The 19260-nt window shown below is 43.6% G+C and overlaps 1 protein-coding gene across 2 annotated transcripts in view; it reads left to right on the top strand.

The window, feature by feature from the left end:
• CFAP46 (cilia and flagella associated protein 46) overlaps positions 1 to 19260 on the top strand; it is a 175088-nt gene that overhangs the window by 46046 nt on the left and 109782 nt on the right. For both annotated transcript variants that reach the window (XM_054035846.1, XM_054035847.1), the window contains 6 exons: positions 288 to 418; positions 6278 to 6423; positions 7003 to 7136; positions 16212 to 16424; positions 18321 to 18540; positions 18831 to 18980. In XM_054035846.1, coding sequence (XP_053891821.1) covers positions 288 to 418; positions 6278 to 6423; positions 7003 to 7136; positions 16212 to 16424; positions 18321 to 18540; positions 18831 to 18980 — 994 coding nt within the window. The remainder of the gene's footprint in view (positions 1 to 287; positions 419 to 6277; positions 6424 to 7002; positions 7137 to 16211; positions 16425 to 18320; positions 18541 to 18830; positions 18981 to 19260) is intronic.

Below are 19260 nucleotides of genomic sequence, written 5' to 3' on the forward strand. Positions count from 1 at the left end.
TTAGAAATAACAGCTTTATTCTTTTATTTCCAATGTATAAGGAATCTTCAGTAACTGGCATCCTCCTTCTGCAATTGATGCTTGATGCTGTATGATTTATAAGTTATCTTTATTAGTGATAAAAATTGACCCTAAATTTAGTAACATTGAAATAATTGTTACCGGGTTTTAAAGTCTGTATTATGATGAAGGATATTTTCAATTAACCTGAAGTTTCAGCCTGAATCTAGAATTTAGGAAATAAATCTGTTAATTAAAGAGTTTTATATGTGCTTTTTGTGTGATAGAATAAGACTTTGGGCAGATTTGGCAAAAGTTGCACGGAAACAAGGAGTATGGGATGTGTGCCGGGCAGCATGCAGATTCTGTCTCTTGTATGATGATGTTCAGATGAGGAAGGTACCAAAATCTAAAAAATGTAAGTCAACACATTACTTACATTGTAACTTTTCTTAACTGATATTTTAAAAATATTTTTTAAATGAAAACTCAGTGTCATACACTGTAAATAAATTACTTTACATTTGTTTTAACCCCAGAGGGATAATTTGATTATTAAACAATTCAACACTTCTGATTTGGTAAATTAGTAGTAAAATAAAACTTTAAATTAGTCTGCAAAATTTTGAGATAGTCTATTATTTTGCTAATTTACAAGGTATTAGGCTACCGTAATATGCTACGGTATTATGTTACTCAGCAAAGAATTAAAAACACATCATCAATTTAAAAATTGGAATTCCATCTGAGAATGTTTTATGTACTGTTATAACTCCTGAGGTTCCTATCACTGAAAGAGATTAGAGCGAATAGAGCTTCTCTTTTTTCGGTAAAAAGAACAGGAGTACTTGTGGCACCTTAGAGACTAACAAATTTATTTGAGCATAAGCTTTCGTGGGCTACAGCCCACTTCTTCGGATGCATAGAATGGAACATATATTGAGGAGATATAGATACACATACAGAGTACATGAAAAGGTGGGAGTTGTCTTACCAACTCTGAGAGGCCAATTAAGTAAGAGAAAAAGCTTTTGAAGTGATAATCAAGATAGCCCAGTACAGACAGTTTCATAAGAAGTGTGAGAATACTTACATGGGGAGATAGATTCAATGTTTGTAATGGCTCAGCCATTCCCAGTCTCTATTCAAGCCTAAGTTGATTGTATCTAGTTTGCATATCAATTCGAGTTCAGCAGTTTCTCGTTGGAGTCTGTTTTTGAAGCTTCTCTGTTGCAAAATTGCCACCCTCAGGTCTGTTATTGAGTGACTAGACAGGTTAAAGTGTTCTCCTACTGGTTTTTGAATGTTATGATTCCTGATGTCAGATTTGTGTCCATTTATTCTTTTGCGTAGAGACTGTCCGGTTTGGCAAATGTACATGGCAGAGGGGCATTGCTGGCACATGATGGCATATATCACATTGGTAGATTGTGGATACAGACTAACACGGCTGCTACTCTGAAACCTGTCTTTTTTCAGTGTATTTATTTTGTGCTGTGATAGCAATTTGTGTATATAACCACACCATGTATAGATTGTCAGCAGGTTTTGAACCTTGGAACATTCAACTTCAAATTGCAGAACTCTACAACTCGAGCTAAAGGATTAATTCTATTAGATGATAATAGCAGTAGGTTTTTATCCACTATTAGTAGTAGTTAGTTTCCCCTATTGTTAGTTTGTGTCTTTCTCTCAAAAACATGGGAGAGAAGAAGCATTTTTAAAAAATTAAGTAAATGTGATGGTAAAATTCATAGATTTGTCAGGGAGGACTTACAGGGTGTCTGAAACCACTTTCAAGTCATTTCTTTTTAAATCAATGATGTCCTTTTAAAAGTTAATTTTTAAACCTGATTATTTTTCCATTATGTGGACAATTATATATTTAAGGAATATATAGCCTATTGCTCCCCAAAATCAGGCAGAACTCCATCAGTGGCAACTGTAAAAATGAATTGAGGGCACTATATACTCCAAAAGTTTTCATTTCTAGTGCCTTTGATTTTTAATTGAAAAGCTGTTTGAGCATGAATAGTTTTAAAAGGCATCAGGAATGCAGAAATAGAGAAGCTTGGCCAAAGCAATCCTATTTGATTAATGTATTTTATTTAGAGCTATGCAAGTGTGTTAATGGCAATTTTCAGAAACTTCATCTTTTTAAATTAGTTGAACAGCCATGTCCTTTTTACAAGTCAATGCCATCAGTAATGTTTCTCATGATTTTATGGATATAATAAAAGTGCATTTTGAACATTCTGAACCAAGCACATTTCCAATTGCACAGCTGTTCCTCATACTAGTTAAATCTCTGATGTTACATTATGTTAAAATCAAAACAATTTGTGTTAGAATAAGTTTATTTGTTCTCTCTAGTAATTGAATTTAGAACAAGATTGCAGGGTGCAAATGTGTACTTTCTTCCTCACACCACGCGTACATGTAGAAACCTACAGATACTCCCAAATAAGGCTTTTCCAAGAGCAACATTATAGTTGTTACATTGCAGAAGTACTATTTACTGTGCTGCAACATGAAATCATGGCAGTTGGAAAAGGGTCAGCATACTTGTTCTTATTCATGTTTATCATTTCCTTAAATAACATCTATTTGTGTTTTAGGGGGATAATTGTAGGTAAAAACACAAGTATACGGTTAGGTATACATAATAATAATAATAATACGTAGGTCTTGTATAGCACTTTTCATCAGTAGATATACAGAGTCTACTTAAAGTTATACAGGTAAATGTTAGAAAGAGGAAGTAACAGGAATAATTGGTCAAATTTTCTGTGGGTGTTAACTGGTACAGTGTCATTTAATCTATGGAATTGTACCAGTTTTTACCCGCAGAGAATTTGATGGTATAACTGTTCGTTCCACAGTTAGCAGTGCTGTAAAAGGGTGATATTAGGTGCAATTAATCAGTTGTTAGACAAGTAGCAGGCCATGAAACATATTTTCCAGCATATAAATGAAATGTATGTGGCATTATTATTCATTTAATAGTTCATAGGATGTTTAGTTAAAGCTACATCATTGTTCAGTTGGGAGGTTTGTATATGGATCAGAATTGTTATGTGCATATGAATACAAATCATTTGTGTCTTGTGCACAAACAATATTACATATCCTGTAAATTGGAATTATTTTGTCTTAGTGTTCTGTTATTTTAATGCAGGAATATAACATGCTGGGCTGGTATTTTTAGTAAACAGAATCTCAAGAAAAAAGTAAGGGGTCAGTCTTAAATAAGAATATTTTATAGTTGAGGATAATCACCAGAGAGAATAGTCTCTGTTTATCTAGAAATTGGTCAAAAATCTGCAACTTTACTAACTCACATTTAAAAGGATAAAACTGAGTTAAATTGGTCCTGGGAGGAAGTCATGGCCTCCCTGACTGTCACTGGTCCACCCCTTATCACTGATGGGACACTGAATGCTACATAGATTATAAAGCCAGAAGGGACCGCTTAGATTATCTAGTCTGTCCTCCTGCATAATACAGGCCATAGATCTTCTCTGAATTAATTTCTGTTTGAACTAGAGCATAGCTTTTTAGAAAAACATCTAATCTTGATCTTAAAATTGCCAGTGATGGAAAGTCCACCACAATCGTAGTAAATTGTTTCAGTCGCCACAATGAATTGTTCTGTACACAAACAGGTTTACTTAATCCCTGTGCCCAAATAGACTTGCCTAAATGACCCTACAGTACCACCCTAGCTACTTCATCATGATGTTCACAATTTTACACCAAGAGTTAGGGCACAACAGAGGACAGAACTGCCATGTTCCAGGATGCTGGGTTAATGATTACTCCAAGGGAAAAGAGAAATTTGCTTTCTCTTCATTACTGTGGGGTTGACAGACCATCATTCCCCTTCTTGATTGTAATACCATTTGAGATTTTCTCTTCGCTGCCAGGACACGATGCCCAGTTTTCCAATCCCTATAAAACAATGAAAGAAGTGAACTGGAAAATGTGAGCTGCGCTCATATTTGTGAAATCCAAACATACACACTCTGATTGGAGCAAATCTTGAAAAGTTCACTCCTGCACAAACTGAGCAAAATCTCAACTGTAATGCTTACAAAACATAAAGCTGCATATTAACTAGGGTTGCCAGCTGACTGGGCTGTTAAAAGTCCAGTTGGCACAGGGCTGGCAGGCTCCCAACCCAGCTCCATGCAGCTCCTGGGAAGTGGCCGGCATGTCTCTGCAGCTCCTAGGAGGAGGGGTGGCCATGGGGGCTCCGTTCACTGCCCCCACCCTGAGTGCCGGCTCCGCAGCTCCCATTGGCCAGGAACTGCAGCCAATGGGAGCTGTGGTGGTGGCGCCTGCAGGCGAGGGCAGCATGCAGAGCCCCCTGGCTGGCCCCTCCTCCTAGGAGCTGGAGGGACATGCTGGTCGCTTCCTGGGAGCCACCTGAGGTAAGTGCGGCCCGGAGCCTGCACCGCTCACCCCCTCCTGTACCCCCGGCCCTGAGCCCCGCCCCTCACTCCATAACCCTCAGCCCCAACCTGGAGCCCCCTCCTACACCCTAAACCTCATCCCCAGCCCCACCTCAGACCTGCATGTGTAGTCAGAGCCCTCACCCCCTCCGCACTCTGAACCCCTTGGCTCCAGCCCGGAGCCCCCTTCTGCACCCCAAGCCTCTTATCCCCGGCCCCACTTCTGACCCACACTATGGTTACCATACGTCCTCCTTTTCCCGGACATGTCTGGCTTTTCGGCACTCAAATCCCCGTCCGGGGGGAATTGCCAAAAAGCCAAACATGTCCAGGAAAATGGCGGCTCTGCTCTTCCCCTGACTCTTCGGCTCTGTTTAAGAGCCGAGCTGCCTGAGCGCTACCGGCTTCGGGCAGCCCCCGTGCCTCCGGACCCTGTGCCGCCGGAGCCCGGGAGGGGAAGTGTCCGGCTGGGGGCGCAGGGTCCAGAGGCAAAGGGGCTGCCTGAAGCCCAAGCGCTACCGCCTTCACAGTTTGCCAGGCAGCCTCCAGACCCTGCGCCCCCGGCTGGGCGCTTCCCCTCCCGGGCTCCAGCTGCGCTGGGGAAGCGCCGGCCGGGGACACAGGGTCTGGGGGCTGCCCGGCAAACCATGAAGCTGGTAGCGCTTGGGCAGCCCTTTCCGCGTGGCTGGGAGTGGGAGGGAGGAGGACGCGGAGTTAGGGCGGGGAAGTGGCGGAGTTGGGGCGGGGCTGGGGTGGAGAAATGGGCGGGGCCAGGGCCTGTGGAGGGTCCTCTTTTTTTATTTATTAGATATGGTAATCCTAACCCACACCCCAAGCCAGAGCCCTCACCCCCTCCCACACCCCAACCCTTTGCCCGAGCCCTGAGCCCCCTCCCACATGCCGAACCCCTCAGCCCCAGCCCGGAGCCCCCTCCTGCACCTCAAACCCCTCATCCCCAGCCCCACTTCTGACCCACACCCCTAGCCGGAGCCTCACCCCACACTCCAAACCCCTCAGCTCCACCCCACAGCCCAGAGCCTCCTCCTATACCCCAAATCCCTCATCCCCAGCCCCAGCCGGAGCCCTCACTTCCTCCCGCACCTCAACCCCCAGCCCAGAGCCCTGTCCTGCACCCTGAACCCCTCATTTCTGGCCTTACCCCAACCCCCTGCCTCAGCCCAGTGAAAATGAGCAAATGAGTGAGGGTGGGGACAGCGAGTGACGGATGGAGTGAGTGGGGGTGGGGCCTCAGGGAACGGGAGAGGCCTTTGGAAGGGGCAGGGCAAGGGTGTTTTCTGCAATTAGAAAGTTAGCAACCCCAATATTAACCAATTTGAAAAAGTAATAAACTGTAATTTGTCAGCACTCAAAGATGTCTAACCTATATGACCCAATTGTGGAAGAATGATAGATTCAGGAGGCAAAAAGTGGAAGCACAAAGGAGCTGCTTCTGTCCCTCTGTGCTTTCTGTAGTCACAGCTTCATGTCAGCAATCCAGAAATGTGAGAGAGGTGCTTGGTTTGACTAGTGAAGACTCTTTAAAGCTGCCATTTCCTGGCCACTGCATGCTGTCCCACTTACACCACCGTCCATCTAACTGATTTACATACCTTTCTCCCAGCACTGCCTGGAGAGAGGTATTTTCAGTCGCAGGAAACTGTAATGAATAAGGATTTTGAAGGCAGCAATTTTAAATCTGAATTCATTCTATCCCTTTTATAGATTTTAATGTAACTAGGCATTTTTCTTATTTAGGAGTAAAGTAAAAAGTCTTTCTGATTTACATAATAACAATAATAAAAGTGAAGCTTCCTTTCTCTTAGTACAAAAGAAGAAAGCTAGTACAATTGTGATGGATGATAATCGAGGTGGCAGCCTACAAATGGAATCATCCTTGCCCATTAAATCATTCTCTCTTGAAAGAGATTTACTCAGAACATTAGCAGAAATAAGATTCATTAATGCAGAGGTTAGTAAATTGTACAGCTGTGATATTCATTTTTTGTCTCCTCCATCCTTGGCTTTATCTACAGTGCTGGTATACATTCATTTTAAGGAATGATGTGCCAGTTATTAGAGATTGTAAACAATAATTAATGTGTTTGCAGAGAAACTAAAAAAAATGTAGAGTTTCATGAAGCTACTGTCTAAGAAGTTTCCATTCAAAGTAAGTATACTAATGTTTTCCCTGTCAGTACAGATAATGTATTTCTCAGTGATTTTATTGCAAATGTTTGACAGCTGCCCATAGAGCCCTGGAGCTTTAAAATTTCACTGAGATAAAGGTTTGCTTTTTGGGGGGGGGGGGGGGGGGGGCTTACAGGAATTATGTTAAATTCATTCTGCAGGATCTAAGGAATTTGAAGGACTGTATTTAATATGTTTTGTGATATATTGCTATATGCCTACACAGTATTTGACAAAATTGTGCTGCTAATATTTTAGTGTAGAATGGAGACTGACTTGAGCAGAAGCCAGTCTCTCTTTTCAATGTGATACGGTTTGATGAAATTGAAGTTTCATATATATGTTTTCTATATATTTCTAGGCGACTATTCATTTGTTAAGATTAGAGGGTATTCAGCTGAATGATCATGCTGTCCCACCTGAAGATACAAGCCAGCATCCCACAGGATATATTTCCAAACTTCCTGAACATGATCCAGACTGGATAACATACAGGTGTTTTTCTTTAATCTGTACCAAACCCTGGGTCCTTTGGCAAATTCTGTTTGATTATCACGCCATGAAGATATTTTCAAAAGTTGTTACTTCTTAAAATAAAATCCATGGTTATCAGATGGTTCATTTTCAAAGGCATGGATTCTAGTGGGAAAAGAGAGAGAAGCTAAAGGAAAAGGTTTTAAGTGGCCATTGCTGAGTTGGCTCCATTATGGAACAGCAACTGGCATGCACTCTTGCAACGAACATTTTAACTGTCAGACCTAAGAAGCTTATAGCCACACAAAAACTCTTTAAAGACAAAGTTAATTTTTCTTCGAGTGATTGTTCATGTCCATTCCAAGCAGATGTTTGTGCGCTGCGTGCATGCCAGCCAGAAAATTTTCCCTTAGCAGCGTCGGCCCTGGTGCCCCTTGGAGTGGCGCCTCCATGGTTCCTTCTTACCACCGGTGACGGCTAGCTGGAACTTTGCTTGCTCTTATATCATAGAATATCAGGATTGGAAGGGACCTCAGGAGATCATCTAGTCCAGTCCAACCCCCTGCTCAAAGCAGGAACAATCCCCAGACAGATTTTTGCCCTAGATCTCTAAATGGCCCCCCAAGGATTGAACTCACAATCCTGGGTTTAGCAGGTCAATGCTCAAACCACTGAGCTATCCCTCCCTCCAAGCATAGCAGTGTCCCGTTTAAGTGTATATACTTGTTTCCTCTCTCATAGTTTAGAGTTAGTGTTAGTTGTAGATAGTTAATAGTTGTTGGGGGGCTTCCCCGAACGTACTCGTCGCCCCACTGGGACATGCCCGGGTCCCCCAGGTTTAAACTCTGCAAGGATTGCGGGAAGTTTACGCCGAAGAGTGACCCGCACTTTTCCTGCTTAAGGTGCCTCGGGCAGAGCCACCAAAGAGACCAGCGCAGTATCTGCAGGGGATTCCATCCCAGGACCCTTAAGGACAGAGAGCAGAGACTCAAAGTGCTCCTGATGGAGGCAGCCTTACGGCCACACTCGGACCCTGAGCCTGCCGATCTGGCGCCCAGCACCTCAGCCTCGGTGCACAGCACCCTGGCACCGCTAACAAGACAGGAGGCCCAGTCTAAGACCTCTAAGTCCCGACACCGGAGAGAATTGGGACATAGAAAATCGGCCTCTGTAAGGCACCGATCACCATCTCCGGTGCCCGCGAAGAAGAAGAGGCCGGTGAGGGGCCAATCACCCCACCAGGACCTTAAAAGGGCGGCGGCGTCCATGAGTTCGGTGGGACAAGCCATGCCACAGCCGCATCCTCCCAAGGTCTCGTTGACTCCCGCCCCGGTGGTGGTTTGGTCGAGTCCAGACCGGTCGAGATCCCCGGACCTCAACGAGGATGTGCGTCTCCTATCAACGCCGGACGCGTTCGAGGCCCCCTCTGATTTATTCAGCCTCCCGGTGCCGGCCTCCCCACACCAGTGGAAAGAGCCACCGAACACGGCCCGACCCCCGATCCAATCAAGGGGCAAGCCGGCCATGATGTTGCCCCAGTCCCCCCCCGCGCCGCTCCAGCGGCACCGGCGCAGAGAGTGCGTTCCCCGGCCCCATGGCACCGCTTCCCGGTGACAGTGGATACTGCTCACCCCCACCTCCCCGTCCTCCTATTTGGAGACCTCAGACTTGGAGGCAGAATCCTACCGCTCCAGTAGATCGAGGAGCAGGAGGTCGGTTTCACAGGCGAGCCAACAACCTTACCCGGCGCAGTGGCAGCAACAGTGGCAACCGCACTCCCAGTGGCCGTTCTGGACACCGGGCCCTACCATCAGACCCTGGGACAGGTACACAGCCCGTGCTCCAAGTCTGCGTCAGTCTCCACTGGCACCGCCGTCTGACAGGCCAACACGTCTGTCCCCCTTCTATCGTGCCTGGTCCCGAATCACATCAGACAGCTGGGTGCTCCGCATGGTAGAGAGGGGATATTCTATCCAGTTCTCCTCCCTCCCGCCCCACCAGCCCTCATCTCCGTCCCTCTTCAGGGACCCCTCTTACGAGCAACTTCTGATACAGGAATTGCAGTCCCTCCTCGTTGTAGGGGCAGTGGAGGAAGGAACTCAGGGGCAGGGGTTTCTACTCCCGGTATTTCCTAATACCGAAAGTGAAAGGGGGCCTCAGACCCATTCTGGACTTGCGGCGTCTGAAGAAGTTTGTAACGAAGCTCAAGTTCCGTATGGTCTCCCTGTCCTCCATCATTCTCTCCATGGATCCAGGGGACTGGTACACCGCCCTCGACTTGAAGGACGCGTATTTTCATATCATGATAATCCCCCAACACAGGCGTTACCTCAGATTCGTCATGGGCAATGCCCATTTCCAGTTCGCAGTTCTGCCCTTTCGGCCTGTCAACGGCCCCAAGGGTCTTCACAAAGTTCATGGCAGTCATGGCAGCCTTTTTGTGCAAGCACGAAATTCAGGTGTTCCCCTACCTGGACGATTGGCTCATCAAGGGCTACTCCAAGACACAGGTGGAGGCTCAGGTGGTCTTTATCAGACTGACCTTCCTCGAGCTCGTCCTCCTGCTGAACGAGGCCAAGTCCACCCTGTCTCCCGTCCAGAGGATAGAATTTATAGGGGCAGTTCTGGACTCGACGCAAGCCAGAGCATACCTACCGGAGTCCAGGTTCCGGTCCATGTCTGACATCATTCTCGGTCTCCAACATTTCCCGACCACCACAGTGAGGCACTGCCTCAAGTTGATGGGACATATGGCTGCGTGCACCTATGTGGTGAGCCACGCCAGGCTCAGGTTGCGCCCTCTTCAGTCCTGGTTAGCAACTGTGTACCGACCAGCCAGGCATGTGCTGGACTCTGTGGTGACACTCCCCCGAATGGTGCTAGATTCCCTCCAGTGGTGGCTCAACCCGCAGGAGGTCTGCGTGGGAGTAACCTGCGCCAGCCCCCAGCCATCCCTATCCTTGGTAACAGACATGTCGGATCTGGGGTGAGGGGCGCATCTGGGGAATCTCAGGACCCAAGGCCTTTGTTCCCCAGAGGACCTCTCCTTGCACATCAACGTCAGGGAGCTATGGGCGGTGGGTCTCATCTGCCTGACCTTCAAACCTCGCCTGGCAGGCAGGTGTGTTGCAGTCCTCATGGACAATACCTTGGCGATGTTCTATATCAACAAACAGGGGGGTGCACACTCCTCTCCCCTGTGCCGGGAAGCCATTGCGTTATGGGACTTTTGCATACAGAACGCAATTCACCTGATGGCATCCTACCTCCCGGGGGTGCAGAACGGACTGGCGGACGCCCTCAGCCGCTCGTTCCATGGTCATGAGTGGTCCCTTAGCCGAGATGTAGCATGCTCAATCTTCTGTCTCTGGGGCTATCCCCAGATAGACCTGTTTGCCTCGAGGGAAAACAGGAAATGTCAACGGTTCTGCTCCCTCATGGGGCACAGTCCAGGGTCTCTAATAGATGCCTTCCTTCTCTCGTGGGAAGGCGGCCTGCTTTACACCTTCCCCACGATTCCCATGGTCCACAGGGTACTCCTCAAGATCCACAGGGATCACGCTCGCGTCAGACTAATAGCACCAGCGTGGCCACGCCCGCATTGGTACACGTCGCTGCTGCACATGTCCATACAGGCGCCCCTCACGTTGCCCCTGCTCCCACACCTGATCACACAGGATCGGGCCACCTCTGCTACCTGAACCTGGTGTCGCTCCACCTCAGAGCCTGGATGCTCCATGGCTAAACCCAGTGGAAATGCAATGCTCACAGCAGGTCAGGCAAGTCCTCCTCGGTAGCAGAAAGCCCTCCACTAGGGCCACATATATGGCCAAGTGGAAACGCTTCTCCATCTGGGCCGAACAGCAGGGACAGGTACCATTGCTCGTCCCAATCCCTCTCATCCTGGATTATCTGCTTCATTTGAGACTTTCCCTCTCTTCGGTTTGGGTCCACTTGGCGGCCATCTCCGCGTTCCACCCAGGAGCTGAAGATGGTTCAGTCTTTGCGAACCCATGGGTTTTTCGCTTCCTCGAGGGCCTAGATAGACTGTTCCCGCATACTCAACAACCAGCCCCAGCTTGGGACCTCAATTTGGTCCTCTCCGCTCTCACAGGTCCCCCCTTAGAACCCCTGGCTACGTGCTCTCTGCTATATCTCTCATATAAGGTCGCATACCTAGTGGCTATCACCTCGGCCAGGAGGATGTTGGAACTCAGAGCACTGACGTCCGAGCCTCCATACACTGTCTTCCACAAAGACAAAGTCCAACTCAGGCCACACCTGGCGTTCCTTCCTAAGGTGGTCTCCCAATTCCACATGGACATTTTTCTCCCTGTGTTCTATCCTAAGCCACACTCATCCAATGTGGAGCGTAGGCTTCATTCCCTGGACGTTCGCAGGGCACTGGCATTCTATATTGAACGAACCAAATCGTTCAGGAAGTCAACCCAACTCTTTGTAGCTGTGGCAGACAGGATGAAGGGGCTCCCAGTCTCTTCACAACGTATCTCCGTATGGATCACAGCTTGCATCCACGAATGCTACAATCAGGCCAACGTGCCTGCCCCGCCAATTACAGCCCACTCCACAAGGGCACAGGCCTCCTCCTCAGGTCCCGACACAGGAAATATGCAGAGCTGTCACGTGGTCCTCAATCCACACATTCACGTCGCACTATGCCATCACGCACCAGGCCAGAGACGATGCAGCCTTTGGCCATGCAGTGCTCCAATCTGCAGTGAACTCCGACCCCACCGCCTAAACTCAGGCTTGTGAGTCACCTGCTTGGAATGGACATGAACAATCACTCGAAGAAGAAAAAAACGGTTACTCACCTTTTTGTAACTGTTTTCCTTCAAGATGTGTTGTTCATGTCCATTCTAATATCCACCCTCCTGCCCCTTTGTCGGAGTTCTGGCAAGAAGGAACTGAGGGGGTGGAGGGTCGGCGGGCCTCTATATAGGGCGCCATGGAGGCGTCACTCCAGGGGGTGCCAGGGCCGACCCTATGGACACTGCTAAGGGAAAATCTTCCGGCTGACATGCACGCGGCGCACACACACCTGCTTGGAATGGACATGAACAACACATCTCGAAGAACAACAGTTACAAAAAGGTGAGTAACTATTTTTTCTGGTGTTCATTTAAAAAAATAGGATTTCATAGTAAAAAAAAAAAAAAACAAAAAACCATAATTGCCAAAACTTAGAAAATTTTCTGTTAAAATTCCAAATAATAATATCTGAGCATCTATGTAAATACATAATGAATGATTTAAGTTGAAAAAACTTCCTCTCTATTCCCTCCACCCAAGGGGAGTGAATTGAGGAGAAACTAATTTCAGGTTTCTTTTTTTTCTCCCACCTCCATAAATACTGTTAAGTTACTTATTTCTGTGTAAAATCAGGGGAGGAAGGGGTCCATGTAGTAAACTTTACCTTTGGAACTGAAGGCCTTTCAAGGAGATTATAATGTTCATGAAGGCCACCTCTAATAACTAGTAAGTTGGCATTCAAACTTTGGGGGAAAAAACAACAAAAATGTGTATGCTCATACTCATTGAGAATTAATGAAAAAAGCACATGGAATTTCTTAAAGTAAGTTGGTACTGAATTATGATTAGACATTAAAAAGGATAAAAATCCAAGTGAAAAAACATCTTTTTAAAAATTCTTGCCTCAAAAATAGCTGTCTGCTTAAGAGCAAACTTTAAAAGAAAATTTCACCTTTGGGCATAGATTACACAAGATAAATTGTCAGTAAAACAGATTTTTTCCCAATATTTTTAGAGGGGGTTGGGTGGGGAAACCTTTATCATCTGTTTTAAAATGGAACTTTGACCATGGCATTACTATCATGACACCATAATGAAGGAATGGGTACTGAGGTAGAAAACAAGACAACCTTTCTGAAGTTCTTTGAGATCCTCAGATGGAAAGCTCTGTAGAAGTTAAGATTATCATCATCATCATCATCATTCATTTTAATATATTATTATGTAATTCTGAAAGTTTTAGGCTGAGGGACAGTAATTTCCACTACAAATTTTATATATTATACTCTGAAAAACTGAGAGAGAAGAGTAACCATTTCCTAGCAAATATATCCCGAGTAAATCCTCTTCTTCCCTTCATTTCCTTCCCTTTCTTCTGTTTCTGTTCTCTTTTTTAAAAAAAAAACTTGGACTGACACATTGACCCTGTAGACCGATAATTTGCTGCAGAAATTATGGTTTCCTGTTGAGTATCTGAAATCACTGTCTTTAATGTGCCAATGTGCTGCAAGATCCTTTGTGCTGGCTGCTATTGAACATGAAAGGAGAAGATGCAGTAGTCAGCTGAAAGGATGCGGAGGTACATCATGGCCCTGAGAATACTAGTACTTGTTGCAACTTAGTGGTAGGAACAAGTTGAATACAGTACGTTAGTCCTTTCTAAAAAGAAATGGATGGGGGAGAAAGGAGTGAGGGATTTTGAGATCGATTTACTGCTGCCATCCTGCTTTTATCTCTAATTCTCTTCCCTGCTCCAATCACAGGATAGAGCAGCCCAGGGGATAATCCAATGTGCCAGCTGACTATGGTCCCCAGGGAACAATCCACCAGTTGGGGAATGCTTCAGCCATACTAACTCTCCACCTCTCCTTGGTCACTTCATGCCCATTCACACCCCCTTCTCCTATAGTTTTCAGGAGAGAGACTTAGGAACTCTGTTGGATGTATGCTTGATGGGGGGCTTGTGACCAGTCTCTACTCCCTTTGTTCTGCCTGAGCAATGCACAGGGAGTAGAGGACAGCAGAAAATCTGCTTTTATTTTTGATACTGGTGAATATTTAAAAATATTTTGACTAGTGTGCAGATTTGGAAAGAGGCCCGTAGTAGGGGATACAAGAGAGCTGGTTCTCTTCCCAGATCTGCCACTTACCTGCTGCGTGACCTTGGGTAAGTTGCTGCATCTCTCTTTGTACCATCCCACCATTTGTCTGTTTTGTGTAATTAGATTATTGCAGAAGGGACCGTGTCTTATGCTGTCTGTCCATACTAGCATAGTAAGACCTTGATTTCAGTTGGGGGCTGTAGGCATACAGTAATACAATTAACAACAATGAAATGTTTTGGTCAGATAAATCAAGCAATCAGATTCCATGTGGCCATATAATGCTGTATAAAAATGTTAGCTGTATTTTGAGTTATACTGCCTTTAGATTAATAGGTGGAGTGTGCAACCTTAAAACTGATTTTATAGTTAAAATATTTGTTTTATTATTGTATTCCCCTGAAGCACTTGGGAAAAATGTTATAATCTTAATTAAAAATGAATCAAAGAATTCCAAAACAACTGGGGATGTTTTAGAAGTCATGGAGACATGCATTTGTTAAATAAAAAATATGTTTGATACATGGGACATGACATTGTGAACCCTTGCCACTGAAAATACCGCTTGGGGGTTCCGGGCACCATGTATCAGGTTTGCTGCAGGAAGGTCAGAGTGGCTCAGCAATCTTTCATGTAGTGGAGAGACACTCTTAGTTCAGATAAATTAGCATAGATCCTGAAGAAGCTAAAGGATGTGGTAGGTCCTTATTAAAATCATTAGGGCATCTTCTGGCTTTCTTTATTTCAATATGCTCTCAAGAAAAACTTTCATTAAAGGACCTAAAAAGAAATAAAGACACACCAACTAAGGGATGCTAATACTTCTACCCACATTCAATTTCATCATGATTTGAAGCTTAAAGCCTCTGTGATTAGGTAATACTTCCTTCAGGATAAAAAGTTGTTGTTCTACTTTTAGGAATATATGCGCCTTGGTGCCACACGATTGCAACTAGAAAGTAGTGAGCATTTGGCTACAGGTAGAGCCCATCATGGATTAGAGTGTTTGGTGAAAGGAACCATGTCCCAAACCAGCCTTAGTTCGTTTCCTATGTCATAGGCAATAGGTGTCAGAAACATCTTCTGTACATCTGTTGTCTTGACCTTGAACTCATCTGTCCTTTTGTTATTTTGAGGATACTTGTGTTTATACTGTAATTTGTGGTCTACTATGCAAAGAATAATTTTTAGAAGTATGCTGTTGCAGGTTCCAAACTACTTGCTAACTGTGCTGCTGTAGAATTCTCCACAGTCGTCTTCATGCTATCAAGTGATTTTGGACTGTTCCCCTCTGTGGAGTTCTGTGGTTCCAAGACAGTTTTACATCAGTTCCTTTACTCCTCATTTTCAATCAACTATATGGCACAAGGGGGGGGGGGGAAGGCAATACAAAGATGTGTGTCATGGGGCACCAAAATGTCCTTGACAGTTCCAGACACATGCCGAGCAGTTAAGCTTTTTCACCCCACTGTCCCCAGACCAGTGACACTAGAAGTAGTGGGAGAATGCTTTCCTAGGCAGCAAGCACTTAGCTATGTCCGACAGCTGCCAGCAGGATGTGCTTCCATGCATGTGCTCAACCGAGGCAACAGTAATTTTGAGCCTGCTGTATAGAAAGTACAATAGTTACAGGCTTGATGCAGAAATTACTGGATGGATTCTATGATTTGTGTTATGGAGGAGGTCAAGATAGATTATTATAATGGTCCTTTCTGGTCATAAAAATCTATGAATTCTTGATAGATGTGCAGCATTGAGGTGCCCTCCTGTGCACTTTAACCTAACTATCCAGATAGGCAAGCTAGGGCTGTGCTGGAAAATTAAATGGACACTAAAAATCTATATTCAATTATAGTTTTAACCTGAAGTTTGTAATGAGCTCTGGGACTGAGGCATGGACTCATGTACACTTTATAAGGTGTCATGGGGATAAGACATTAGATTTGGATTATGGAACACGCTATTTGCATTATTTTGGATGACAGCGTTTTAGTGTCCTGGAGACTGATGTTCCTTATGTTGATTTTCCTTCTTCTCTTCTCCCCCCATCTATTTCTTATTTAAAAAACAAACAAACATCTAGAAAATTCCATACGAAATGCTATGTTTAAAAAATGCTTTGCTGGATCAAGAAAGAGTGCTTGTAAATTCTAGCTCTTACAATATATTCATTTTGGTTTTGTAGTTTTGGAATAATAGCTTCTTAATATTAATTATATAGTATCTGGGTAGACCACTTATCCCAATATGCTATGGAAAACTTTCTGCGGGCTGCAGAAATGGGAGAAGAGTTGAATGAGGCCTGGATTGTTCACAACACAGTGGTGTATGTCTTAAATCACAATAAACATCTTATAGCTTCAGGAAGACAGCGAGAGATTGTTGAGTCCCTGCAGAGTCTTCTCAGTGCAATCAAGAATACTGGACACAGTGGGTAAGTATGATGGTTGAGTTTGATTATTATCTTTCTCTTTCCTATTAAGCCTTTTATGAAGCTAAAAATAAATTCTAAAAGTAAATCACTTTTTCATTGTGCCATATCCCAGTAGCACTAAAAAAATGTCGTTAGTGTTTTATTTGATTGGGACTTATTTGCTTTGATTTGTGCATGGATATTTGAGATGGTATAGTGGATTAGTTGGTTTAAAAATGAAGTCCCCCAGTCTAACACTGTGTGATATTCAATCTACCTAGTTTAGACCTTATTAAAGAGTGGCTATGCAAAGCTGATATGGTCTTTTTAGTTTGGAATAGCAGCAGGGCTACTGTGGCTAATCAAAAGGAAAAACTTACTCGCACTGTCTTGCCAAAGCAGGATGCCCTGAAATGTATTCATTTGATGTGCATCTCTCTCAAATTTAATACATTATATTCATTGTAAATGTTTAATAATCAAAGCAACTGTGGTCTATTATTTTTTACTACTGTTAAAGCTTTGTAAAATTTAAAACGGGATAAGGGAAAGAAAGGAAAAGGAAAAACACACAGTAGTTGGTTACAGTCCAGGGGATATCCATAAACCTGTAACTACCATTAAGTCATTACTGAAGACTGAATAATTAGTATCAATAAAAATCCCAGTCAGGCTTCACTGAATATGATAAGGGGAGGAATGCAGTGTAGGAATATCTTCTCTTATAAGATCTGGTATAAAGAATCCTACTCAAACTGAAAACTCAAGAATGGGAACATAAAGTTAGTGATTAAAGCTTTTGTACAATCTCTTTGCAAAAAATGTTTTAACTCTAACTAGCACCTTATGTAGTTACCATTCTTAGTTTTGAGCTAATCACTTAGAATCTTGGAGACCCAGAAGAAAGTTTTTCAATAAAAACAAACCGATATTGTTGATAGTGATCTGGAGGAAGCGAGGATGCTGTTGATTATTGGAGAGATGGAATTTTGGATGAGGAATATGGCAATCCCAGTACTGCTAGCGTTTAGGAAGAATGCAACAATGATGACGGGGACTCCATCATTGCCAGTAGCAATACTCTATGCACCACCACAGGTGGCAGAAAAAAAAGGCTGCCTAACTTATGGCAAACAGTCAAATAAAAAAATTAAACTCCCTTTACTACTTCTGGTACTCTCTTTCTACAATATGTGCCTTAATATTGTCTCCAGTAGTCTACACAGAAAAACATTTTTTCATGTTGTCAGATTAGTGAGTATTCCAAGGAAGCAGTAATCATCTCTTGTTTTGGAGTCACTTTTGCCAGGACCCTTATGTAGTTACGTAAAATGCACATTAACGGGGAAAGAAAAGTTAATAATGAGGGCACCATAGCTATTGTGAGATACCTCAGTCAGATGTTGATCTATGCTTTACCAGAAGGGATATCTGCTATAGCTGTTGCTAATCTGCAACTCAACAATTAATTGTTGTGGAAATTAATGCAATGTTACAAATAAAGAAGTATGATTTCATGTAAGAGGAGTCGACACAAGAATGTTTTAGTGCAAATACTCTTATTAATACAAGTGAGAGTGTAGAGGAATAATAAAAATCTTGAACTGATACATAGGCAAAACATTTCATAAATAGAATTTTTTCCAGGAGGCAATGGCAGATCTTAATGTAGAACACCTTGGAAAGAACATTATGAAAAAACATGAAGGCTAAATTTATCTAAGCTTAACTTCAGTATATTTTAACTTTTTCTCCAATGTGAAAGTGTTTCTTTAGGGTTATTTTGCAAATGTTTCATAAGTTTGCTTTCCAAGGGAAACTTAGAATTTAGAGAAGTGTTAATCGTCTTTCTGTGCAATCTTTATTTTGCTCTAGGGAGATGTTTCTTACATGTAGTCTTTTTGTTTTGTCTTTCAGAAATACTGTTGTTTTGGTGATGTTATGTAATGCTTTGGCTCGAGGCCTAATTCTTTGTTGGATTCCAAAATCAGTTTTGAAAACTGATGAGAAGAAAAAGATAGATGCAGCAACAGACAAAAGTAAAAGGCCCTCAATAAGGGGGGTTGAAAAAACAAACATTGTCCAACCTTTGTCTGTGGATCCAAATGGACTCCCTGATATTAAAGCGGCCTTAGAGGTACAAAGTTCTCATTGCTCTGTTTCCTATCAAACCACTATATTTGGAGGGGGAAAAAACCTCTCCCCACCATACACACACATGAGCTGTGCTCAGTAAAGAACGTGAGCATGTGCCTAAGTTGGAGAATTGGAGCCTTTAGCCTTTGACTCAGTTGCCTCATAGAGATGTTAGACAGATAGATTGATATGTGGTATTCTCAGCATACCCTCTGAGGAATGCATTGTATTCATAACAGGTGCTGGGCTATGGATTCATGTTCTAAGTTTTATTTTATTCTTGGATTTTAGGTTTGTGAATTTGCCCTGAATTTGACAAATGGAAACATACCTAATGAACTGGTACCTATTGCTGTACGACAACAGATCATTGCTACCTGGGTGAAAGCGAAACAGTTACTTCAGCAACAAATTTGGCATAAACTTGGAACTGATGATGAGGTATAGATTCTGTGAAATCATATGTGAAAAATGAATACATATAACATGTACACTTTTTGAATGCAATATGGAAAATAAGATTTAGTTGTTCCCATTAACACATTACAAAGGACAACTAGTTTTTTGCATGGGGTGTAGAAATGACATTCTTGAGTTTATTTAGTTTCTACCTTCTGTTTTTAGCTACAAGAAATAAATAGTGGTAACTCTGTCATATGACGACATCATAACTACACCATCATTTAAAGATATACATTTATAGAGTTATAAAATGCTAAGA

Source organism: Malaclemys terrapin, chromosome 7 (genome assembly GCF_027887155.1).
Source record: "Malaclemys terrapin pileata isolate rMalTer1 chromosome 7, rMalTer1.hap1, whole genome shotgun sequence".
NCBI lineage: Eukaryota > Metazoa > Chordata > Testudines > Emydidae > Malaclemys > Malaclemys terrapin.